Consider the following 24,424-nt stretch of genomic DNA (forward strand, 5'->3'; position numbering starts at 1 on the left):
TTCTTAAGAATTCCACTTTTAAAAAATTACTTTTCAGTAATGAATTTACTATTTTAATGTAATTAACTTGTATCTCTTAATGTGTATGTGCGGTTTTGATTTCATGTTATAGAGAGTTGTTTTAAAGTGTTGTACAAATTATGTTTATTATTATTATCAATCTTTGAACTCTTGCACTCATGCACATGAACACCCTCGTTCACTATTTTTAGCATTTTTTTTTCTGCTAAACCAGATCCGTATTATTATGTGTGGTAGGTCAAATGTTTATTTTTCTGCGCCATGTTTTTAAAAGAACCAAATGACCCCCCTAACTCTCTTTCTTTCTGCAGGAAATCCAGAGCTTGCTGACCAACTGGAAGGGCCCTGATCTCATCGGCTACGGAGAGTTAGTTCTCGAAGGAACATTTCGTCTGCAGCGAGCCAAAAACGAGAGAACTCTCTTTTTGTTTGACAAGCTTCTACTCATTACCAAGAAACGAGAGGAGACCTACACGTACAAGGCTCACATACTGGTCAGTCGTGCTGCTCGACGCAATGACACGCCTCACAATGTTTCTGCTCGGTAAAAGTGTTTTTTAACACGACTTCCTTCCTACCCGTCTTCTCTGCAGTGCTGTAACCTGATGCTGGTGGAAGTTATTCCGAAAGAACCACTGAGTTTCAGTGTGTTTCACTACAAGAATCCCAAACTTCAGCACACGGTCCAGGTATAGCGACACTACATAAGAGAGCACACATCATAACAAAAGTCAAAATGTGAATGTAATTGCATGTTTCATTTGAACTGTGAAGATACGAGCAATGTTGAGCAAGAATGCAATCAGAAAGCGTGAAGCTCATTTGCAGGTGTCCAGGCTCACCTCGATGAGTTGCTCAGACATGTTGAGTGTTTAGAGGCTAATGGAGGCCGTTGTTACCTAACCGCTGTGTTTTGGGCAAGCCCTAAAAAACACAAGATAATGTGTGTGACGTAAGAAAGCCATGTTCCAAATGTTTAAGGGTTTGTCCCAACCTCTCAGCTGCCTTTTCAAACTGCGTGTCTATTATCTTTTCTCTGATGTTTTGCGCTTTACCCTCAGGCCAAATCACAGCAAGACAAACGCATGTGGATCTTGCACCTCAAGAGACTCATACTTGAAAACCATCCGGCCAAAATCCCTGCCAAGGTAAGAGCAGCTCCGTCTCCTGACAGCTCCCTCTCTGTTCACTGTCGGCATAAACACAGACTTCGAGTGGGATGTATTGGAAATGTCACCCCCACATCCTTTCTCCTTCATCTTCATCTTTATCTTTCTTTCGCCCTGCTCACTTTCCTTTCATGTGCTCTGATTCTGATTTTCATTCAACCACAATCACTTTCCTGTCTCCTCATCTGCCCTTGGCCATGTGCAAGTGGAAACTAAAGATTCCTCTCCGGAGGTGAAGGTCACTGAGAAAGTTGGCTGTGATTACATAAAGGGGTCGCTTGTTAAGTGTCAAACTTGAGCGTAATTGTTGAGACGACTGTAATGTGGCGCCACCTAGTGTCAAAGTCTATGTTCATTCATAACCTAACCTGTTGAATTCACTCTCATTTTATAACTTGATTTCTAGGCTAAACAAGCAATTTTGGAGATGGATGCAATGCGTAAGTGACTATTTATATATGTATAGTTTTCAAACAAATTTGTTGTTCTTTTGCCACATTTAGACATTATGTCTTTTCTGTCATTTCTCCAGATCATCCCGGGTTTCATTACAGCCCTGATGGAGACAAGAAAGATTCCCATCAGACCAAGGAGGGTCCAACCCCTCGTCGAGGACGCAGGAAAGGTAAGACGTGAAAGACATTTACTGTGTTTTAAAAAAATGACACACGGCAAGGTTGAACTTCCAGAATGAATCAATAATTTGTTTGACTTTCCAGAACCTCTATCCAAATTATTGAAGAATGCCAGGCAGAATGCTGCCAACACAGACGGCGAAAAGGTAAGTGATAGCGAGGGATGATGAGCAGTTTTGAGAAGCATGAGTTCACTCACTCACACTCAAAAAAAAAAAAAACGTTCTCCTCTCCAGAGAATAAGTCTGGGTGCCACCCTGCTCTCGCCAATGTCCCAGCTGGCTTTGGGCACCATCGGTCGCAGCCGCAGCCTCATCAACCAATCACAGGAGTCCCTGGACCCCGGAGATCACTATGACCACAGCGACAGAGAAGAAGAGCCACATCAGCAAGATGCCGATGATGAAGATGACAGTGGCCTGGTGAGTTTAATGCTGCCCAACGAGTGTAGTGTTTTTACATACACACTTGTACGATTCCATTTCATGTCTAGTCCTTCAAACATGTTGTTAATGCTGAAAACTTTTTATTCAGGGAGGCGGAAAGCGGCTGCGAGTCCCTGGCAAAAGCAGTAGGAAGAGGCTGAACCCTCAGGCATCTGTCGACAGTATAGAACAGTGGAAATCCTTCAACATGAGTTCCTCAGACCTACAGGTATTAATCACAAATACATCATGGTGATTTCATCTATGTCTGTCTTGATGTTTTTAGACAGCCTCAACAACTTCTGCTTTCCTTTTACCACAGAGAGCCAGAGAATCCCTAGTGAGGGAAGGAAGTCACCACCCGCCGCTTCTCAGGACACGTCACGTAACGGAGGAGCCTCCAGACACCCCCATTCCCTCTGTAGTAGTTCCAGAAAGCGACCATTCTGTGAGGAACATCTGGGCCGACCACCGTGCTCGCAGGGCCATGTTCCCCACCCGCCAGAGAACCATGCAGCCGGATGATGAGGACGAGGACATCTACCAGATGTTTGTCCCAACAGAGCAAAGCGGACCAGAACCAGAGGTGCCCTCGGAGAGGTCAGGGGCCACCTCGTCGCCCAAGACAGCTCGGCCCTGCAGCTGGCACGTTGAACAGCTACCCACTGTGCAGATTGACCCTCCACCTGATGGGAGCAGAGTCCTGCGGAGGGCGAGCAGCGCAGGGGAGAAGGCTACAGAAGCTCGACAGAGTCCTGATGATGACCAGGCCGCTCAAAGCAACTTGGAAGTGATCCACACTGAATCCTCCAGCAATGATATATCTGGATCGTCCTCAGCTGAGCAGCTGACGATAGACGATATTGAAAATGTGTATGACAACATCAGCTATGAGGACCTTAAGAGTATGGGCCTCGTCAGAAGAGACCCTGAGGAAAGCCAGCCGCGGAAAGAAACTTCTGCAGGTGCACAGGGTCTCCAGGGCCAGGCAGCAAGGGTACTAAATGCTCCAGAGGCTCCTGTGGTCTCAGGGCCTATGATTGAACCAGACAATTCCTCAGACAGCAATCTGTCCTCCACATGTGAGCTCAAGATAGTAGAGGAGAACATCTATGACACCATCTGTTTTAGGGTGCCCCCAACAACAGAGCTTAAAGGAATGACTGAATGCGATAAACTAAAACAAGAGAGGGACAGTCTGCTGGCCTCTGAACAAGATCTGACTGAAAGCATTGGAGGGTTTGTGTCCGAGGAGAGCCTCCATTTTGGAGAGGACGAAGGACCAGACACCTCCCATCCTGTCCCATGTTGCTCTGAGCCCGATTATTCTTCCTCGTCTGCGTCCGAGACTTTTTCTCAGCGCTCACAGAAAGGGGATAAGATGTCCGAGCAAGTCGATGAGATCTGGAACGATCTGGAAAACTACATCAAGAACAATGAGAAGAAAGCTGATAAACTCCCAGCTGCCTTCCCTGTCAGCGCCAATGAGTCGCCTAAGAAGGCGTCCTCAGTCAAACACAGCCGTACAAAGAGCCCCCCTGTAACTAGCCCTCAAGCAGCCAGCCCTCCAACCAAGAGTCCCCCAACACATCAGCCTAAACCCCCACCTGTCACCTCCATGCCGTCATTCACCATCCCAGTCATCAACCTCCCTGAACCTCAAAGTGAAGGGCCCATTGCAGAGGAAACCCAGAGCCCTGCTCCCACATCACGCCCCCTTCCTGTCACCCCAGAGCCCCTCCCTGGCACAGTGAAGAGCATCCGTAACAGACTGGCACGCCTAAGCAGCGGCAGCTTCCGCCTGGAGGACGACGACTTGGTGGAGCTTCCTCCACGAAACACCCCTCAGAAAGATCTTCCCCCCAAGGACCTTCATAGCTTGTTTCCAGGGGAGCTAGCAGGTATGGACTCACCCCTGGCCTCCTCCTCTCTACTGTTGGGGGAGTCTGTGGACTTGGACCTGATGGAAAAATCAAAGAACCGGGTGTTCCTGATGGCACGACAGTACAGCCAGAAGATCAAAAAAGCCAACCAGCTGCTGCGCATGAGGAGCATGGACCCTGGAGACGCCTGTAGTCGGGCCAGAACTGAGAAGAAGCAGAAAGACCTGGCAGCCATCTTGGAAGAAAAGAAACAAGGGGGCACTGCCATAGGTAAAACAAAACATTTAGCTATCGGAACAATCGTTTTGAACTCTAGAATTACTGATAGTTGTGACTAAGCATGCTTAAAAATACAAACATAACCTATTCACGTCTTTTTTTACATCCTCTGTGGTCTCACTCCAGGTGCCAGGATAGCAGAGTACTCTCAGCTCTACGACCAGGTAATGTTTAAGGATCCTCCCGGTCCAGCTGGCCCACATCACACCCATCCGGGGCTGACGTCTTCTCCCTCCATGCCTGAGACCTCCCTGGAGGAGGAGTGGCTCCACTCCACTTACAGCAACGGAGAGCTGGCCAGCTTCATCTCCTCGTCCAGTGAGGTGGATGATGCCCGAGCGTCTTCTACCCCGCAGCGCAGACTTACCTCCGCCTGCTCCATCCCTTCTCTCAAGACTTCCCCCCCATCTCCAACTACCCCACCGTCCCAGAGATGGAGCTCGTGCATGTCGGCGCCGAGCGAAAAAGAGGAGCACGTGTACAGTTCCATTAAGAGGCATCCTTCCTTTAACGCTCCGTCTTCTCCCTCCTTAAACTCTTCCCCATCCAGTCACTGTCAGTCACTCGGCTCTCTGGGCAGCCAGCAGCAGGAGAAGAACCAGTCTGGACTCAAATGCAACATGCCCACAGACAGACTTCATGGCCCAAGTCTGGGTCGCGTTGGTCGGCAAAGTAGCCTCCCAGAGCGCTCTACCCAGGGACAGTCGGACCTCACTTTACATGACGGTCAACAGGTGGTGGTCCTGAACCGGGCTTCTGCACTGAGCATCCTCACCGCCACCCAGAACTACCTGGCTAATTTTAAGGACGATGGGGAAGATGATGATGACTATGTAGAGATCCGCTCTGAGGACGAGAGCGAGCAGGAGCAGGACAGGTTGGCAAGGCGACACGGTAGCTCGGCAGTCCTTTCCAATCAGAACCGGGGTCTTGTCCACTCGCAGAGTCTGCCGTGCACACCGGCGCGCTCCTGCGACCCGCTGAGGTCTCTGGACCGCGAGCATCTGGAGAAGTACCTGTGGAGCGAGCCGCAGCAGAGCCAACCCAAAATCGTCCAGTCTTTGAGGGAGAAGTTCCAGTGTCTGAGCTCCAGTAGCTTTGCCTGAGTCTATATGACAAATAAAAGCCAAATATATGTAAACATACAGCATATAGCAACAAAACGGACACTGCTGCTTTGCCTTGAATGCCATCCACCATTCAACGTCACAAACATAACACATCTCTCGACATAGTTCAGAATTACTTTCTTTGATTGCAGCCATATTTTTAACAACTTAGGTGAAACTCACTGTTACAGAACTTCAATGTAAATGATAGGTTGCTGTTAATAGTCAAAGGCCTGCAGGTGAGCTGCCTTAGCACTGTCGTCGTCAGCGGTCAAAGCAAAAATGTTCTCAGTCATTTGTAAACCCATTCAGTGTGACTGAATGGCTTTTAATATATCAAAGGGATTCAAACTCCTCTATTGCTTTACGTGTGCGCCCTGTAGAGATAATTGGAGTCATATTAATTGGTTCTGCTGGAGGACTTTGTGCCAATAAACTGTTGTGCAGTTACAGTAGTTCAGGATATCTGTTACTAATTGTAAGAAATAGAATCTTGTCTGTGCCCATCATCTTAAACCGAAGTACAAGCACCAACAGTCTGATGATCTTTGGCGGACCTCGCCACGTCAGGAGTAACTCTTTCTTTTAATTTGCTGTTAAGGTTATTTGAACGGCTTTCTCGGCACTAGCTGATCTTAGCCTGTGTAGGAGCTGTGAGACACAGTGGTGGCTAGTGTTTTTAAAATTGTGCTTACACTAACAAACTGCTCTGAACACGCAGCTTTACAAAGTTGAAGTTCAAATTTGCTACTCAGGCTAGATTGTCACTTTTAACCGCTTTTTTAGCAATAATTGTTACAAAAATGATGCAGCTGTAAAAACAAAACATGTTGGCTAATGTCCAATAGGTTAAGTATAACTACACTTCTGTAAGTCTGTTTAAAGTTATAGGATTTCACTCTACCTGCCACCTTTGTCATCAATAGGGTATCACGCTTTAAAATCAAGAGAAGACGCTGATATTTTAGGTAATCTATAAGAAACCGTAGGGCTTTATATTTATTTTGAATCTGAGTAAATCAGAGATGTTTCTACGTGTTCTGGTCTGGAGGTATCCGTCGTGTAAAAATGTATTTTGTTTTTCAAATCACGTGTTTTCACATTTTGTTTTTAGAGGGACCACGAAGGAGAACATGAACACAGTTAGTTAAAAGACCACAGTACTGTATTTGATGTATTATGATTTTCTCTCAAATGGATAGTCTGTTATTACTTTAACACTGAGACACTCCCAGCTGTCACACTACTGATATTGCATCTTCAGTCACAGAAAGAAAGTCACAGTGAGATCGTTGTCCGTCACTTTAATAATGTTCATACGACACAATTGTTTTCTCTTCCACAATTTACCACACACTGTCTTTAGAAAGAACACTAAAGTTGTCCTATTTATTTGACAGCATCGCTGTTGTTTTGGTCTTTATCCCTATTGAAGCCACAGACAAGTTGTAAAATAAAGTATTTATTAAAGGATGGTTTTATTCAGATTTAGGGGTGCAGACAAAATTTGAATCAAATACTGTGAATATTTTCAGAAGTAGGTTTTCTATCACGCACTGCTTAACATAACATAAGTTCCAAATCACAACATGTGAAAAGTTGAAAAGCACAATATCATGGCCTAATGTTAATATCAGGAAATATGCATCAAAAGCAAGTTAGAATATGAAGTATGATTTTTTTTTCATTGTCCTGTTTCACTGGTGGGGATTGTTTGTCTTCATTGACTCTTTTTTTTTTTTTTGCACTTTTCTGTCTTTTTTTATGTTTTATTTGTAAACACTTTGTAAAGATGTACATTTTAGGAAAGTTATTCTTGTATGCGATAGGTATGCTTTGTAATGTTTTAATGTTTAAGTTATGTGCTGTATTTTTTTAACTGCTATAGTTGTCATTGCTCAATAAAACAATGTATTGGAGGTAATAAATTCAGATTAAACTCATCTGTGTGTTTGTGGTTCATCATTGAATAATTATAAATATGATACAGAGCAGCAGCTGATATCCATTCACATCTTATGTTAATCACAACCAAGTATTCATTGCTTTTCATTTCAAGGAGAACTATGAGACATCAAATACAAACAGATCAGCCTGAAAATATGACACAATTGAAATATTCATTTTGTGAAGAATATGCGCAGTGAGGGATAAAATTATTAATTCCCCACTTATTTAATAGCATGTTTGGTAGCATGTCTTTGTTTTATCAGTAGGGACGACGCGGATACAATTTTATTTATTGTGCAGAATATACAGTAATGTTGGTATCATCACACATAATGCTACGTATAAGTGACCAATTGATTACATTTTAATAGATATATAAAGAAATTATGCCCACACAATTATTTTCCAAAAAAAGCCAAAAGTCAGATATGTCCTCCGTGATAAGGAGTATATCCTGACCAATAATACATTTCTGAGGCCAAACCCAATATTGAAATTTGAGTTTAAAAAAATCTGATAATTCAATTTATTTTTGTATAAAAACTCCCACCAAAAGAAAACCTTTAACGGGGAGAAAAGAGGAAGAAACCTCAGGGAGAGCAACAGAGGAGGGATCCCTCTATCAGGATGGACAGAAGAGTGATAGATGTCATGTGTACAGAATGAACAACATAACAGAGTTACAACACATTCAATGCTTATGACAGAACCACGGCAGACTCCGGTGAAGAAGCAAAGTCAGTCATGTGCGTTAATGCTATCGGTAATAGAAATAATAAATGAAACAATAAATTAAGCAATATTTTTTTTGCTCTTTGCTGGGAAAACTATGACAGAGTTTCTAAATGACCTCAAACAAATATTTAACATTTCTGTTCTGCAATTTTTTTTTTCTTATACTATTATGTGAGAAACAAAAAGCTAAGCTAAACTAAGAATAACACCTCAAAAAACAAAATGAAGAGGAAGATGTAGATCAAATCAAATTGTAAGAAAGGAAGAGAAACATCTTTATCTTGAAACATGAAGTTTGTATCCAAAATCAACAGCAGAGGCCGCACTTGGAGCCCACGAGGAAGCGCAATAAAGAAAACGGGAGGCATGCTGGGAAATGTAGTTTACAAGATATAACGTGACAAAGCGTTTCTTCTAAATGGATAAGGGAACTGGACGTGAAACATTATTACAAATTAAATGTTGACATGCTTTACGTAATGACAAACCCTTATACGGCAATGCCCAGGCTGTTATTTATACAGTTTCTTCTCGAACCTTCCGCTTAATGCCGGTTTACCCATAATGCACTGCGGCACTTCCTTTCTTCTTGGTTGTGCGTCGTTCCAAGATGTCGATGTTAGATGGTCCGTTAAATGTGCTCGGCCAGAGAGCAACTGGCGAATCTGTTCGCACTCAAAATGGTGAGTTATGTCGTCCTGTTACTTGGTGTTTCAACTATGCTTCATGTACTTCATGTGCATCACGAATAGTCGATGGGAGAAGTGATTTCATTTACTGCATTGTACCACACGTGTGGCTAATGCTAATGCTAGCTAACTTTTATGTCAACTTTTAAGCTTCTGCTTTCGCTCGAGTGAAAATCTGCAAAGCACATCAAAGCCTGCTCTTTTTAAACAACGTGCACCATAAGCTAACAGCGCTAGTGATGTCGTAATCCCATTTCAGTACTTTCCACTCACACCACCATGAATGGACGGCTATGCTAATGGGATAGAAAAACACTGTCATGGTCTGAAGGTGTGGCTCTTAGCATACTGTGAACCCCACTCAATAATATGACAGAACATGCCAACGATAGAAGTGTTATTACAGGTTATAAAGGATGCACCAGCTCACTTTAAATGTTAAATAAAAATGTTATGGAGCGCTAGTAGCAGCTTCCCTCTTGTCTCTGCAGTCATGGCCGCATCATCCATCGCCAACATCGTCAAGAGCTCCCTGGGACCAGTTGGCCTCGACAAGATGTTGGTGGACGACATCGGGGTCTGTGATGCATTCAACCATATTTACAGGCCCTTTTCACAGCAGTGACTTTACATGGCATTGCAGGGTAAACACAGATGTAATCAAAAACATTAATTATGGCCCTGGCTGGCTCACTGGACTGCGACACACTAATTAGATTGAGACTATAATTAATTGTATCTATTGCACCTGTGTTTACCCTGCTGCGACACGTCAACAGCACTGCTAAAAGGTCTGTTACTTCATCAGTCTTTTTAGTTAAAGTGTGGCCTGAGTAGCTCATCCCTCTCGCATCTTTTTGTATGACAGGACGTGACCATCACCAACGACGGAGCAACCATCCTGAAGCTGCTGGAGGTGGAGCACCCAGCTGCTAAGGTCTTGTGTGAACTGGCCGAGCTGCAGGACAAGGAGGTCGGAGATGGGACCACGTCTGTGGTGAGTAGGGTCAACGGTCGCTCCGATATGGCGTCGGGGGTGTTACAAGCCCTTTATGCTCTCACGGGTGCGGTTCAGTTTGTTGTAACATCCTGTTATAGTACCATGCATCTGCCTTTTTATTACGGATGCGTGGCTATGCTAACGGGAGAGAGAAACTGTCCTTCAGTGTCTGAAGGGGTTGAGCGGCCTCATTTCTGCCACCCCTAATGAAACGATGGCACAATGCGAAACATTTTGCCTGCGGCGTAACAAACTCATTCTCAAGTTGAATATGAAGCAAGTGTCTGCTCGTACTTACACATGCACTGTGACATTCTTTAAGGTCATTCTTGCTGCAGAATTGCTCAAGAGTGCAGATGAGCTGGTGAAGCAGAAGATTCACCCCACGTCGGTCATCAGCGGATATCGTCTGGCTTGCAAGTAATAGAGAAATTACTCTTCAGTCTGTTGTATTTTTGAGTCATGTCGATAATTATTTGACACGCAAACTTGTTTTTTCATCTTCCAGGGAAGCGGTTCGTTACATTAATGAGAATCTCACTATCGGAACAGACGATCTTGGCAGAGAGTGCTTGGTCAATGCAGCCAAGACCTCCATGTCCTCCAAAATCATTGGAGTGTATCCTCTTTTTCTGCACAGTTGCATACGCTGTGTTGTTTGGATCCAACCCTCCCCGGCTTTTGTATTCCTTGAATATCCAGGCAGCGAGTAATTGTGAGGAAAGCCCTTATCTGCCTTAACCCTGAACCCTCAGTGATTCCGACTTCTTTGCCAACATGGTGGTGGATGCCGCACTCGCTGTGAAGTTTGTGGACAGCAAGGGGGTGGCCAAGTATCCCATCAACTCTGTCAATGTGCTGAAAGCGCACGGCCGCAGCCAGAAAGAGAGCTTCTTGGTCAACGGCTATGCAGTGAACTGCACCGTTGGGTCACAAGGTATGTCGTTGGTGCGCTTGTTGCCGAAATTTCCCCGCGTTTCAAACGTGAGGATTTACTTGGCGTTGGGTGATGCCTCATGCTTTACCATTGCAGCTGATGAAACTCCCATTTAAATTTGCTGCTATGTCTCATCTGGTGGCGTAAGCAGTGATACGCGTGGGAGACAGTACACTGGCTTTGAGAGGAACCTCGACGCAGTAGTTTCTAAACTGGGTCACAACCTTTCTAGCCAGACAATAGACTAATAAAATGTGTTAATATTTTATAATTGGTCCTCACACTGTCGAGTTTTGATTGCTCTTTGGATGTTTCCCCTGTTAAATGTGTCGTTTTTGTGTTTTTCAAAGGCATGGTGAAGCGTGTCCTCAACGCCAAGATTGCTTGCCTGGACTTCAGCCTGCAGAAGACCAAGATGAAGATGGGAGTCCAAGTCCTCATCAGCGACCCAGAGAAGCTTGACCAGATCAGACAAAGGTGCGTTCCATCCCCCCTCTGCACGGTCACGAACCCATCCTTAAGAATAATCCCATTTAAATTTGCTGTGATGCTGAATCAATAGTTTACACAGTGATACGCGTGGGAGAAAATATATGATGTCCCAATACAAGGCAGCAGGTTCTCTCTGAGCTGTTGTACCAGTATTGTGGGCTTAACAATTCTATATTCTATTGATATAGTATTGTCTAAATATAATTGCTGAAACTGAATTTAATTTTGGATTTTATTGCTCCAGGGAATCTGATATCACCAAGGAGAGGATCCAAAAGATTTTGGCAGCAGGTGCCACTGTTATCCTGACCACCGGTGGCATTGATGACATGTGCCTTAAATACTTTGTGGATGTAGGAGCCATGGCAGTGAGAAGGGTTCTCAAGAAGGACCTCAAACGCATCGCCAAGGCCACAGGAGGTAGGGTGGAAGTTAACCTCTGTGTGCAGGTTTTAATGTCTCGTCCAAGGCCTTGTCTGCAGTGGGTTTGAACTATTAACTATATCATGGTGTTTGTTCGTTCTCAGCCACCGTCTGCCCTTCTCTCACCAACCTGGAGGGAGAGGAGACATTCGAGGCCACTATGCTCGGCCAGGCCGAGGAGGTTGTGCAAGAACGCATCTGTGACGACGAGCTCATTCTCGTCAAGAAGTAAGAACTGCAACTATATTTTTTAAACCTCGTGTTTAATGAACTATGAAGTACTCCTAACACAATGCTAATTCATAGATAAGTCAGTACAACTGTAGGATCAGAACATTTTACAGTCAATTGTTAAAAGCAGAAGTTGTGATAAGTTTGGACCGTGATAATCATCTGTATGATATGTAGAGGGTAAAAGTCCCTCGTGAAGTCCGACACGAGTTAACTGTTCTGGTTCCGTTTTCTCCCAACTTTGAATCTGCTCAGCACCAAAGCGCGCACGTCGGCGTCCATCATTTTGCGCGGGGCCAACGACTTCATGTGTGACGAGATGGAGCGCTCCATGCACGACGCTCTCTGCGTGGTCAAGAGGGTGCTGGAGTCGAAGTCTGTAGTGCCAGGAGGTGGCGCTGTGGAGGCAGCTCTGTCAATCTACCTGGAGAACTATGCTACCAGCATGGTGAGCCATATTCAATGAAAACTGTTTGATCCTTCAAGCATCTGGGGTTGGGTTCTCTTTTTTTTTTTTTTTTTTTTTTTATCGTGATGATGAGATGGTGTTTTTCGTAGCCCTGTTTCCCCCCCAATGCTCACGCGTTTCTTAATATTTATCTTTCTTCAGGGTTCCCGAGAACAGCTGGCTATTGCCGAGTTCGCCCGGTCTCTCCTCATCATCCCCAAGACGCTGGCTGTGAATGCAGCACAGGACTCCACTGATCTGGTGGCCAAGCTTCGGGCCTTCCACAACGAGGCTCAGGTTAATCCTGAACGCAAGAATCTCAAGTGGTGAGTCTGTCCCTTCCTGCACCAGTCAGGAAACTGCTCTGGAATTGTTTTAAAGCAGAGTTGCAGTTGCTCGGCTGCTCGCTTAACTTGACGCGTTTTCGTAGAACATTCGGTATTTGACTCGTTTTGTCTCGTCTCGTAGGATTGGTCTGGACCTGGTCAACGGGAAGCCCAGAGACAACCGTCAGGCTGGCGTGTACGAGCCCACCATGGTGAAGACCAAGAGCCTGAAGTTTGCCACAGAGGCGGCCATCACCATCCTCCGTATCGACGACCTCATCAAACTGTTCCCAGAGCCGAAGGAGGGCGGCGGTTACCAGGAAGCGCTGCAGTCGGGATCTCTGGAGGGTTAAGCGGCTGCGATCGGTCCTGATATGTTCACCTGTATTTATATACATACGGAGCTCTTCATGGCTGTACTCTAGTGTAGGCCGTGCACTTTGCCTGTTTACTGTTCTCCCACTCCCTTGTTTCCAGTGGAACTGTAAGTGATTTTGTTTTTTTGTTTTTTTTGGACACTCAATAAAGCTCAAATGGTTGTAGATGACCGTTGATTTGTTAATTCAGATGGACTAGCTTTGGTTATTGTGCCGGCTTTGATAAACGAGTTTCAAAGAAGTCATGACTCGATGGCTTACAATTCTTTTATTGATATGTAAACAGCTGGACATTCTTCATATATATATATATATGCCTTGTACAGGAAGCACTAGGTTAGAGAAGGCTAGCATACTTAAACATTTGGCACTTAACTGTCTGCTTCATTTATAAGAGAAAGTGGAATGTCTAAACTTTAAATGTTTATCAAATATATATCATAAGATGATCCACAGAAGGTAGCGTGTCCACAATGGACACTTTGAAGCCTTGCGGTTGCAACATTTTAAACATTGAGTCTTCATTGACAGCTTGCCAACAACTACTAATTAACACTTGGGACACGTTAAAAGCAGTATTCACTAGATTTACAGTATCTAGACATTTTAAATCACATGCTACACAACTATAACCTGAGGAAGGGTTCATTTAACTGAAGTTCACAGTGAGAATGGCAAGCTAGTGTTAAATAAGACCCGATTACAGCTCTTATCGCGTTTGCCCAGTAATTGAAGTACCCAGGTAAATGATGAGTAAAGAATCCCGTACACCTTGAAGATGAGTGCGATCCACGAAGCAGCGCTGGGTTTTCCTCTCACACCCTCTCCACGCACATAGCGATGCCCATCCCTCCTCCGATGCAGAGCGAGGCCACGCCCTTATGGCCCCCGGTCCTCTGAAGGGCGTGCAGCAAAGTCACCAGCACCCTGCAGCCAGACATGCCGATGGGATGGCCCAGAGAGATGGCTCCGCCGCTCACGTTCACCTGAGGACGGACAGCAGAAGTGTTGCTATGGACACTCTGGATGAACACGCCTTCAAATTTTAAAGTGTCAAGAGAAGATACCTTGTCTAAATTCAGGCCAAGCTCCTTAACCACAGCAATCGACTGGGAAGAAAACGCTTCGTTGATCTCGAATAAGTCAACTTGGTCCAGCTGCCAGCCTGCCTTTTCGACCTATCGGAGGACAAGAATGATAAAATAACAGAAAGAAGAAAAAAAAAAAATGCATTTTCTCAGTTGTTACATTTTGGTGCCTCTGAATTCTCACCGCCTTCCTGATGGCTGGTACCGGTCCGGTTCCCATGATGGACGGGTCAAGGCCAGCTTGAGCCCAACATACGATTCTGGCCATGGGTTTTAGGCCACGTTTCTCAGCCTCCGATTGGCTCATTAGGACAGTTACTGCTACTCCATCATTAATACCTACGGTTAAAAAAAAAAAAAAAGAAAGGCGTGCAACTTAAGACAAAAAGCTGGCACTTAAAGATACAGCAGTGGCAGACATCTGTTGAGATGAGATTAGCCTCACAACATGTAAAATAAAGAGAAAGAACCGTCGAACCTGAGGAGTTCCCGGGGGTGACGGTGCCGCTGCTGTCCTTAACGAAGCAGGGTCTGAGTTTGGACAGGCTGTCCACGGTGCAGCCGTGGCGAGGAAACTCGTCCACCTTCACCTCCACTGGACCTGAAGATGACGCGCTATTGTTACAGCTCATGCACGCCGATGACAAAATCGGAGACGATAAACCGGTGACAACTCACCTTTTCTGGACGACACCGTGACCGGGACAATCTCTTGGTCGAAATGTCCCGCCTTCTGCGCCGCCTCCGCTTTGTTCTGCGACTGGACGGCGAACAGGTCCTGCTCCTCCCGGCTGACTTCCCACTGCTTCGCCACGTTCTCGGCTGATGAAACGAATGTCGGAAGATTTATCATGAGCTATGAATACTCGTGTGAGAATCGGGTGTTTTTCCGCACGTGCGTTTTCTCAGCCATGCACAACCTGTGATGCCCATGTGGTAGCCGTGGAAGGCGTCCGTCAGGCCGTCTGCCACCAGGGAGTCCTGCAGGGAGGCGTCGCCCAGCTTCACTCCCGTCCTCATTTGCAGCGTGTGAGGAGCCTTTGGAGGAACCAGGAAGGAAACGGTTAACTTGGCATGCTGGGAAACAGTCGGTCTACAGTCCCTGACAAAAGTCTTGTCGCTTGGGTACAAGTTGACCTTAAGTGCCCCTCAAATATATTTGTAATCAATTTTTTTTTATTTTTTTTTACAAGAAATGGCTAATTTCAATCCCAACAGCTTTTGAAATAATGTTTTGGTGCCAAACGAAACTGCTGAAAAGCATTCTAACGTTCACAGCTTGGTAAAGCCCACTGAGTCAGTTTTTGCAAAGACAAAAGTCTTGTCGCCTTGTCATATGATGCACCCAATCCTAGATCACAGCCTCACCTGTGATCAATAATTGATCAATCAATTAGTGGGTGTGTATAAAAAGAACCCCAGCACACCAGACCTTCACATCAACTGCAACTTGACCTCTGACAACATGCCTAAGATTCACCCTGAGACCACAGCGTTGATTATCAAGAGGCCGAAGACCAGATCCACTGCTGAGGTGGCTGACACCTTCAATGTGTCTCAGCGTCAAGTACGAAGAATAAGAAAAAGATTTGAAGAGACTGGAGATGTTTTTGACAAGCCCAGGTCCGGCAGACCCCGCAAGACAACTGCTCGGGAGGACCGTTTGTTGGCTCGAAAATCCAAGGCCAGCCCCTTTTCCACTGCAGCAGAGCTCCACCAGGCCTGGTCACCTCAAGTCCCCGTGTCAACCAGGACCGTTTGTAGAATTCCGTCTCGAAATGGCCTCCATGGTCGAATCAGTGCCCAGAAACCAGCACTAAACAAAAGGCAATTAAAAAAAAAAACGTGTGGCATTTGCCAAGGCCCACAGCCTGCTAAAAGGATGGACGCTGGGAAAAGTGGCAGAAGGTGGATTTCTCAGATGAATCTTCGGTTGAATTACATCACAGCCGCGGCAAATATTGCAGGAGACCTACTGGAGCCCGCATGGATCCGAGATTCACCCAGAAAACAGTTAAGTTTGGTGGTGGAAAAAAATCATGGTCTGGGGTTACATCCAGTATATACTTTTGTCAGGGACTGTATAATCAATGCCACTATAATTGCCATATAAGGCTCCCATTCACAAAAAATGTCAAGCAAGAGTAAAAAGGAAGAATTTCAAACTGCAGAGCTTCAAGTCTCGCTATTCCGCTCTGAGGCTCCTTGGGTCATAGCCTACCCTGCTCATACTCTCCATGCCCCCTGCCACCACCACAGCAGACTCTCCCGTCTGGATGGCCTGAGCTCCCAGACACACAGCCTTCAGCCCAGAGCCACACACCATCTGGCAGCTCCAAGCCGGGACAGGGTAGGGGATACCTGCCCCAACGCTGGCCTGACGTGCCGGGTTCTGTCCGTGACCTTAAGGGACAGAAAAGGGACAAAATAAACACCAAATAAGACAAGAAAGAGAGACGCCACATCGTACCTCATCCACACCTCTGAGCTTTCACCTGCTGTTAGGACGTGTCCCATGATAACCTCGGAGACCTCCTCTGGCTTCACCCCGGCCCGCTTCAGAACATCCTTGATCACCGCTGAACAGAGGTCAGGCAGAGGCACTGTGGATAGAGCACCGTTCAAGGACCCTGGGAAGAAAGAGATATAGTAGCATGAGTGCATAATCAACCCATTGGAACACCATGAAGCCAACAGTTTACATGGAGAGAAGCTCATTCATTAAATATTGAATCATCTGTTCTCTCAGATGACTCATTTATTAATTGACATCATTTCAGCACTGCACTATACTTTGTATTAATTAATTATCATGGTATTTAGGCTCACGGTAAATTGGGTAAAAGGAGGGCACGTGCCATTCTAACAGGGGCAGCTGAAGTGGTCACAACACATACTAATAGAAGTTATTGGTCCTTGTTGGTTAACCAATGGTAGGACGCTCGTGCTCCGTGGCACTATGACCAGCCAGCCAATCACTGGCCACAGACCACTCCGAACACACGAGCCGACCAATCGCAGCTCTGCAAAACTCGTCGTGCGCAAACGAATGACATCAACCACTTTGACAAATTAAACAAACCCCCCCCCCCCAAATAATACAATGTTTGAAAGTATAAACAAAGAAACTTAATTGTTACATTCATAAATTAACACCCACAACAGTTAATGTAACCACCGCAGCCTTAGTTGCACGTTAGCGAACTGTTTGAATTGAACGTGTCTGGCTCTCAGCGGGATGTTAAATCTCACCTATTGGTGTCCGCGCGGCAGAGACGACGACGACAGGCTCGGCGTTCATTTTGATAGACGGCTGGTAGAAACTGGAGCGCTTTGCTTTTCCAATAGTTGTTGTTGTCTGTCCCGTCAACACTGACTGCACTGCGCTCTGTTCACCGCCTCCGCCGGTCCTGTCAGACCCGCTCTGAGTAGGATGTGTAACTGCTGGAGTGCACCACAGCGCCCCCACGAGTTTGGGAGGACTGTCCAATTCATCATAAAGCCCATTCTCTATTTGAATTCTTTTTCATATTATGCTTTCTAAGTATTTGCCATACCACATGGGTAACATACTTAATACAGCTATTGATTTATCTACATATGTGTATTTTTAATGTCTTCATCTGAATCCTGTTCTTTTCAACCGCTGCAATTACTTAAATTTTGTCTTATTTCGTGTCACCCAAATTATGTTATTTAAGACTAACAACACAAGCAAAACGCCTTTTATTTTTATACATCATGCACTCAATATAGTAACTTTGAAATAAGGCAAAAGTATAATACTCTTATTAAAGCTTACAGAAGGAGCCCTTCAGGCCCAGTGGGGTGGATTATATGATAATATTCATGCTTCAGATGAGCCAATATGTTAAGTTTTAAGTTTCCATATCAGTATATTGATGGGTAGTAATAATGGGTTTCACTCTGTAGTATTAAAAATCTTTATTGGTATTTGGTCAGTACATGAAAAGGACTGAAGTCAGAATAATATGAACATCGCAAATAAACTACTCACAATTCAACAGTCTTTTGAACAGAATTTTTTTGTCAATGAAAAATTAAAATTGCATTAAAAAAAAAAAAAACAGAACAACACAGGCCAACATCTAAAAATGACCGTGAATATTGCGAAGCTACTGTAATTCAGTGATACTTACTGACTTGACGATGAGTTACAACACCAGATGCCTGATTTCAGTGTCAAGAGCTCAAACGAGAACAGCATCGACATGCTCAAAGAAACAGCAGAATGAACCGTACTAGCTTTAAATCATACATCCACTCAATTCAAATCTAACATTAACCCATACCTGTTATATCCCTGTTTAGCAACACAAATGTGACAAGAGGCATCACGATAGGCGAGGGGAGGAGGGTGAAAACAAAACGTCTTGGGACAGCAGCGCTGTGTTACCGACTATGCATTTGTTGCCTTGTTTTGTATATTGTATAAAAAAAAAAAAAAAAAAAAAAAAAAAGAAGAAGAAGAAAAAGACAGTACACGTCAAAGTACATTACAAAACCGCGCTGTCGCTCGTGCTGGAGTCCAGGCCGTTCTGAGTGTGCCGTGACCCTGCAGTCCTGGTGCCCTTGGTCACCAGGGCGGCCTTGTCCTCGTGGGCGTCGGCGGTGGAGTCCGTGTCATTCGAGTGCTGAGTCAATGACGTCTCGCTGCCCGTCGGAGAGTCCACGCTCTCGTACCCTGCGCTCAGCTGGCTCCCGAAACCCACAGGTCCTCCAACTCTCCCGGCGGCGGTCTGACTCCCTGACGCCTCCTCCGAGTGGTTGGACAGTTTGGTCTCGGTCTCGCCGGGGCTGGAAACCACGGGGGACATGGGAAAGTCTTCCTCGGTGCTGCTGACCTCCCGGTACAGGCTGGGCGTGGTGGTCTCGCTTCTCTGGGAGGAGTTGCCATTGCTCGGTCCGTTGGAGACCCTCCCGTAGTCTTTGCCCATGGGTTCAGAAGGCGCGCTGGCCTGCTCGGGCTGGGCGGACGGTTCGGCGGACGAGCAGGAGGCGGCGGGCGAAGTCCTGCTGGGCCCCGCTCCGGTCAACGCCCCCTGAGTCTGAGACAGCTGCTGACGGGAGTCCTTCAGCTGCTGCTGCAGGACGAGGATGGTGCTCTGCATCCCCTCCACCTCCTCGTCTAGCTGGATGATGAAGTCATTCAGCTCTGGGGAGGACAGAGATCGGGAAAGAACAAATCCACAGCGCGACGTTAAAAGACGTACGTATGACCCAGCAGTCACATTTTGGTAAAGAAACACACGGGCCCCGGGGGCTGCGAGGCGTTCTCACCGTCTTGACTGCTCTTGAGCTCCTCGCTGTACTTCTTCTGCAGGGCCAACTCGGCCTCCAGCTGGGCGATGCGTCCCTGGGACATCTGCCGACCCAGCTCCTGGTTTTCCTGAATCAGCATTCGACACTTGGCCATCAGTTTCTTCCCCGTCTGGCTGTTAAGGGAAACAAGTCTCACATCACGCAGTGAACCAGGAGACAAACGCAACAAGGTAAAAGTGACGCCATCGCTCGGTTAACCTGGCCCCGCCCCCGAATGACTCGACAGGATTTTCTAGATTAATTAGATTCCAATGCAATATAGAATTACTGACACAAACCTGTTCTGCACAAATGAATGTCAAATGATTTTCTTGTCACTGTACAATCTCTCTCTCTCTCTCTCTCTCTCTCTCTCTCTCTCTCTCTCTCTCTCTCTCTCTCTCTCTCTCTCTCTCTCTCTCTCTCTCTCTCTCTCTCTCTCTCTCAATTATGACTATGTATGAACAATAGAAGTTGCTCATTGTCGCTGAAACCCAAACAAAACAAGCCACCTATGTGGACCTAATGCATCCATTCTTTAGCTGGAACTTAATTCACCATGTTGCATGTTGAAGAAAAGTGAGCACTTTAAAAAACAGTGGCAATTCTGTAGCAAACCAAACTCAAAAAGGCACCCGCTACATCACTGTGTGTGAACACAAAGCAGAATCAAAACAATGTAACAGTGTAATATTAGATTGACACGCTACAGGAAGCCCTAAATATTTAAATAGGAAATATTCACTGCAGAACCAGGGACTGGTTTTGTGTAGTCATCACTTTTAAAAACACACACAGGAGGCAAGTATTCAGCAGTGAAATCAAATCGCTTAAAGCTGCTTTCTCAACATGTAGAGAAACTCCAACAGTCCAGCACACCTGTTAGGTTTTGTCGCTATGCTTTACAAAAGCCCTGATCCAGAAGCCAAATTTGAGAACGAATGAGAGGCATACAGGTTATATAAAACCATAACTAACTGCCCTCTATTTAGTCTATAGATACCGTAGGGAGTCATCTGGCCAGAAGGAGAAGGAAATATTAAAAGCAACAGCAAGTAGCTCAGCAACTGAGCCCTAAAGAAGTGATCACAGTGGTAACAGTGGTGTTCTTAATAAAGCCACTGTGCACTGAGAGGTGAGAGTTAACTTCTCGATTGATGATGATGATGATCTTAACAACTCCTTTCCTTAGAGGACTGGGGGGGACATGCTGTGTGTACACTGCCAGCTCAAACCTCACCACCTCACAGACCGGAGCATGAATTCGTTTTTTTTTTTTTTTTTTTTTTTTTAAACAGGGAAAACACAACAGAGCCCAACGTGTTTCATTGAGAGCACAGAGGCCAAAGACCAGCGCCACACAGGTGAGAATAAAAACGGTATAATGAGCTGAGGGAAAGATCGTGAGGTCAATCACAGGAAATATACAAAAATACAATAAATACATTCTCATCAACTCATAACATGACTTTTTTTTTAAAAAAAAAAGGACATTTGCATTCACAACTTGAAAAACAGGACTCAGTGCACCTACAGCAGTGTGTTTCAGTACGAATCGGAGAAATTAAGCAAAGCTTAATTCATCATAAAAAGTGCAAATAATGGACACAAGTGTAAACAATCAAAGCCAATCATGCGTCACACACACTGCAGTAAGTGTTTGCTTTGGAGAAACAGGAGAAAGATCAGATCAAATGAAAATGGCAATCAAAAGAAACAAGTCACAAAATATAAAACATGTAAATACACTCTACCGTGAGTGGGCCCATGTTCAAAGACACGGACGACTGGACCCGCGTCCCTGAACCACAGTCCTCTGTGGACCGAGGATCTGGCTCCGTTCACAGTCTTAACACCATTTCTAGTGGCTCCTCCCCCCCCCCCCCTCCCCTCCCCACAGTCTTACTTTTAATCCTAGAAGCTTTCCTCATGTTACTGCAATGTATCTAGACTGTCCAAAAAGTCTTTCTCAGGCCGACTACAGGGTATGTGTGTGGCGTAATCCACAGCTAAATGTCTTTATAAACCGAGTATTGGGGGAGGGGGGGGGGGGGGGGATTGTCTGTAAAATGTTCAATTGCTTGTTTTGTTTTTAGGCTAGGGATGCTCCCTGCCTGACTCAAACCTCCACCATTAAATAAGTGAACTGTCTGGTTTGAGCTGAGGGGGGGCGGGGGGCGGGGGCGGGGCATATCCGTGTCGGGAAGTGAGAGAAACCACCTCTTCGGGAACAGTCCGGACTCCTTCAGGCCCTTGGACGGTGAGGGGGATACGAGGGGGAGAGAGCTGAAACACAAGTGTCACCTGACCATACTGTCTTTAGGTTATGTGATATGTAGCTGGCAAGAGTGCAAGAGTACAAAAAAACAGTTTGGGTTTTTGCAGTGACTGGCTTTCCTGTAAAAGTCTGAGCCTCGTGGGTGAGTACAGCATTTGTCAGCCTTCCCCCCCACCATAGTCCCTGCATGCCTGCAGTGAGAGTGAGGGTGGGGGGCATGAGGAAGTCTTGACTGATTTTTTTTTTTTTTTTTTTTTTTTTTTTTTTTTTTTGGGAGGGGGGGGGGGGGGGGGGGGGGGGGGGGGGGTTATTTTGATTGTCTTTACCTATCAGGTGTAAATTTCCAGGCACTCAGTTCATTTTGGGCCTGCTCCAGTTTGTCTTTAGTCTGTTCTAGTTCAGCCTTCATTTTGAGGAAAAACAAGTTGATGGCTGGGTCCACCATGGACGACCGCAGTTGGGCTGCACTCGGCTGCTGGACTTGCTTGAGGTACTGGATCTGGGTCTGCGGGATAAAAACAAACGGGCGTTATTGACCGGTAGTACACCACTACTGATGAAGAACGACGGACCGTTATGAGCACCAGTCCTTTAGCTTCACTGATCTTCAGTGTTCTGCTTCCAAAATCCAGCTTCAAATCTTTATCAAAAGCTTTTGTTAGATGCGAGTTGCTTTTCCCACAGTAAGACCTGACGAGAAGAACCGCCACAGTCACCGCTATGATGGCAGATCTGATATATTTACACGAGGCAAAGAGTGTAACCAATACGCCTCAAAGCTAGGAATCGAACCGTTATAACTCAGGAAAACAAATCTTTCTAACCTCTCTCATGTGTATGTGTGTGTGTGTGTCGGGTTCTCGTCAGAATGGCATGTGCTTCCTTAAAGCCACTGGGTGATTCCACTGAGCCGTCAATCTGATAAGCGCTACAGATGCCCCCGCTTTACCCTACGTGCCCCGATAGCTAACGAATATAAAAAAAAAGGTGTAGCGTAGAGCTGGAAGTGCGTCAATTAATCCATAAGTAAACAGAACAAAATGAGATGATTCAAGATTAAGAAAGTGGAGGAATAGATACATACGGTGCATTCTTGCATTTCCTGCTCCTTGGTGGCAAGCCTCATGACCAGGATGTTCTCCCTGCGTGCGGACTCCTGCTGCTGCTGCTGCTTGAGCTTCTCCTCGGACTCCTTCAGCACCGTCACGTCATTGGCTGAGACGGAGAAGAAAAAAGAAGATCCATCAGGAGACACGTCCAGCCAAATAAAAGGGAGATATATATATAGTGTGCAACAAATGCTACAGACAGATGTACTTACAACATAGCTCTGTATATTTTGCCTCCAGGACCTGGATGTATGCTTCATGCTGTTTCCACCTGAGAGGAGCAGAACAAGTGTAAACATCACCAGCTCAACCTAAATGGATCAAGCCCCCCCCCCCCCCCCCCCCCCCCACACAGAATAAATGAAGCTGCAGGTGTAGAGCTGTCATCTACCTCGTGCACAACTCCTCTCTAGTCAGGGTCTTCATGTCAGACTCACTGAGGCGAACCTGCAAGCGAAGGAAAAAAACGAGAACTGGTTAAATAAAAAGAAGAAGAAGAAATTAAGCTCATATTTAGACGCGAAGGGGCTCGTGACACACATGGTGGACACACGAGAAAAAGGGACAATCACCTTCTTGGGTAGAGGCTCCTCGTTGGTCATTGTGAACTCTACAAGTATGAGAGAAACATGGTCATTAAAGCACAGCGAGGTGTCGTGTGTAGAAGCCGCTGCAACATCTTTTTTTTTTTTTTTTTTTTAGCAATAACGCGTCGCACTACAGTAAAATATGACATGTATCTCACGATGTGTGTGTGGCAGCCACGTGAACACACACGGTGGACCGAATAAAAGTTAACGTTAGCAGTGAATAAGAGCTGTCGTGCCTCCTGTTAGCTGGTGTGGCAGCAGCGATGCCGAGGACCAGAAATACGCGAACCAAGGTTAACTCTGCGGTGCTAATAACATTTAGCATTCGCTAGCAAAATAAATAAAGGCTATGAATTTACAATGCGAGGCAGCAACATTTCCTTTATGTTCAGCCTGGCAGCATGCAATTCTTGGCTCTGTTTTCGGCTCCTTGTTATCACAAAATGGCGGTGAAGGAAATGACTCCCTCCCTTGCGCTCCTTTTCCTGAAACTAGCGGGCTCTTAGCTGCAGATTTTCGGGCCTTCCAAGTCAATCGAAGCACATACCCAGGCCCGGTTTCTTTCGACGTTTCTGGAACCCCTCGGCTTCACGGATTCTTCACAAAAGTGGCAAATTTTTTTGCAAAACTGTGTTTAAAACTCGCCGTGAATTTATGTGTAGTTGGCTCGCTTCTGCGTGATCACCATCATCTTCGTCACTGACGGGAGAACAGTGGCCGAGCTGCTGCACTCGCGTTGCTGCAGAGTACAACCAGAGACCGGGAGAAAAGACACGGACCCCTCACTCCGCAGAGGTTTACACAATCCAAAACGGGACTGAGAGACAAACGCTCCTCGTTCATTAATAAATTCAGCTCAACGATAAAGTAATAATACAAAAAGATAATGGTTATTTACTTCGAATGCA

The 24,424-nt window shown here is 45.7% G+C and overlaps 4 protein-coding genes and 1 non-coding gene across 5 annotated transcripts in view; 3 read left to right on the forward strand and 2 right to left on the reverse strand.

Moving 5' to 3' along the window:
* LOC137882295 (pleckstrin homology domain-containing family G member 1) overlaps positions 1-7,464 on the forward strand; it is a 30,246-nt gene extending 22,782 nt beyond the window's left edge. Inside the window, exons 8-17 of the mRNA XM_068724521.1 lie at positions 333-515; positions 615-710; positions 1,083-1,169; positions 1,597-1,630; positions 1,723-1,815; positions 1,910-1,971; positions 2,062-2,247; positions 2,360-2,479; positions 2,573-4,403; positions 4,539-7,464. Of these exons, the coding sequence (XP_068580622.1) occupies positions 333-515; positions 615-710; positions 1,083-1,169; positions 1,597-1,630; positions 1,723-1,815; positions 1,910-1,971; positions 2,062-2,247; positions 2,360-2,479; positions 2,573-4,403; positions 4,539-5,518 (3,672 nt within the window). The 3' untranslated portion in view covers positions 5,519-7,464. The remainder of the gene's footprint in view (positions 1-332; positions 516-614; positions 711-1,082; positions 1,170-1,596; positions 1,631-1,722; positions 1,816-1,909; positions 1,972-2,061; positions 2,248-2,359; positions 2,480-2,572; positions 4,404-4,538) is intronic.
* A 1,314-nt stretch (positions 7,465-8,778) lies between these two features.
* Positions 8,779-13,318, forward strand: tcp1 (t-complex 1). The gene is made up of 12 exons (XM_068724500.1): positions 8,779-8,889; positions 9,387-9,472; positions 9,764-9,892; positions 10,218-10,315; positions 10,404-10,514; positions 10,651-10,832; positions 11,183-11,309; positions 11,569-11,744; positions 11,852-11,975; positions 12,234-12,426; positions 12,589-12,752; positions 12,895-13,318. The coding sequence occupies exons 1-12, from the start codon at positions 8,817-8,819 to the stop codon at positions 13,103-13,105; spliced, it is 1,674 nt and encodes a 557-aa protein (XP_068580601.1). The 5' UTR covers positions 8,779-8,816; the 3' UTR covers positions 13,106-13,318.
* Positions 9,142-9,282, forward strand: LOC137882415 (small nucleolar RNA SNORA29). The gene has a single exon (XR_011103947.1). It is a non-coding gene; the product is annotated as a small nucleolar RNA SNORA29 (small nucleolar RNA).
* Positions 13,319-13,382: 64 nt separating the features above from the next.
* acat2 (acetyl-CoA acetyltransferase 2) lies at positions 13,383-17,627 on the reverse strand. The gene is made up of 9 exons (XM_068724501.1): positions 17,470-17,627; positions 16,713-16,847; positions 16,439-16,620; positions 15,138-15,255; positions 14,896-15,039; positions 14,696-14,818; positions 14,402-14,556; positions 14,197-14,307; positions 13,383-14,115 (listed from the first exon to the last, which is right to left on the reverse strand). The coding sequence occupies exons 1-9, from the start codon at positions 17,516-17,518 to the stop codon at positions 13,945-13,947; spliced, it is 1,188 nt and encodes a 395-aa protein (XP_068580602.1). The 5' UTR covers positions 17,519-17,627; the 3' UTR covers positions 13,383-13,944.
* A 520-nt stretch (positions 17,628-18,147) lies between these two features.
* wtap (WT1 associated protein) lies at positions 18,148-24,266 on the reverse strand. The gene is made up of 8 exons (XM_068724516.1): positions 24,064-24,266; positions 23,499-23,536; positions 23,318-23,373; positions 23,139-23,197; positions 22,902-23,032; positions 22,144-22,322; positions 19,519-19,673; positions 18,148-19,393 (listed from the first exon to the last, which is right to left on the reverse strand). Exons 2-8 carry the CDS (start codon positions 23,526-23,528, stop codon positions 18,735-18,737), a joined length of 1,269 nt encoding a protein of 422 aa, XP_068580617.1. The 5' UTR covers positions 23,529-23,536; positions 24,064-24,266; the 3' UTR covers positions 18,148-18,734.
* Between the last annotated feature and the right edge of the window lie 158 nt (positions 24,267-24,424).

The sequence above is a fragment of the Cebidichthys violaceus genome, unplaced genomic scaffold (assembly GCF_023349555.1).
Source record: "Cebidichthys violaceus isolate CVI_PGR_0920_01 unplaced genomic scaffold, fCebVio1.0.p SCAF_31, whole genome shotgun sequence".
Classification (NCBI taxonomy): Eukaryota; Metazoa; Chordata; class Actinopteri; order Perciformes; family Stichaeidae; genus Cebidichthys; species Cebidichthys violaceus.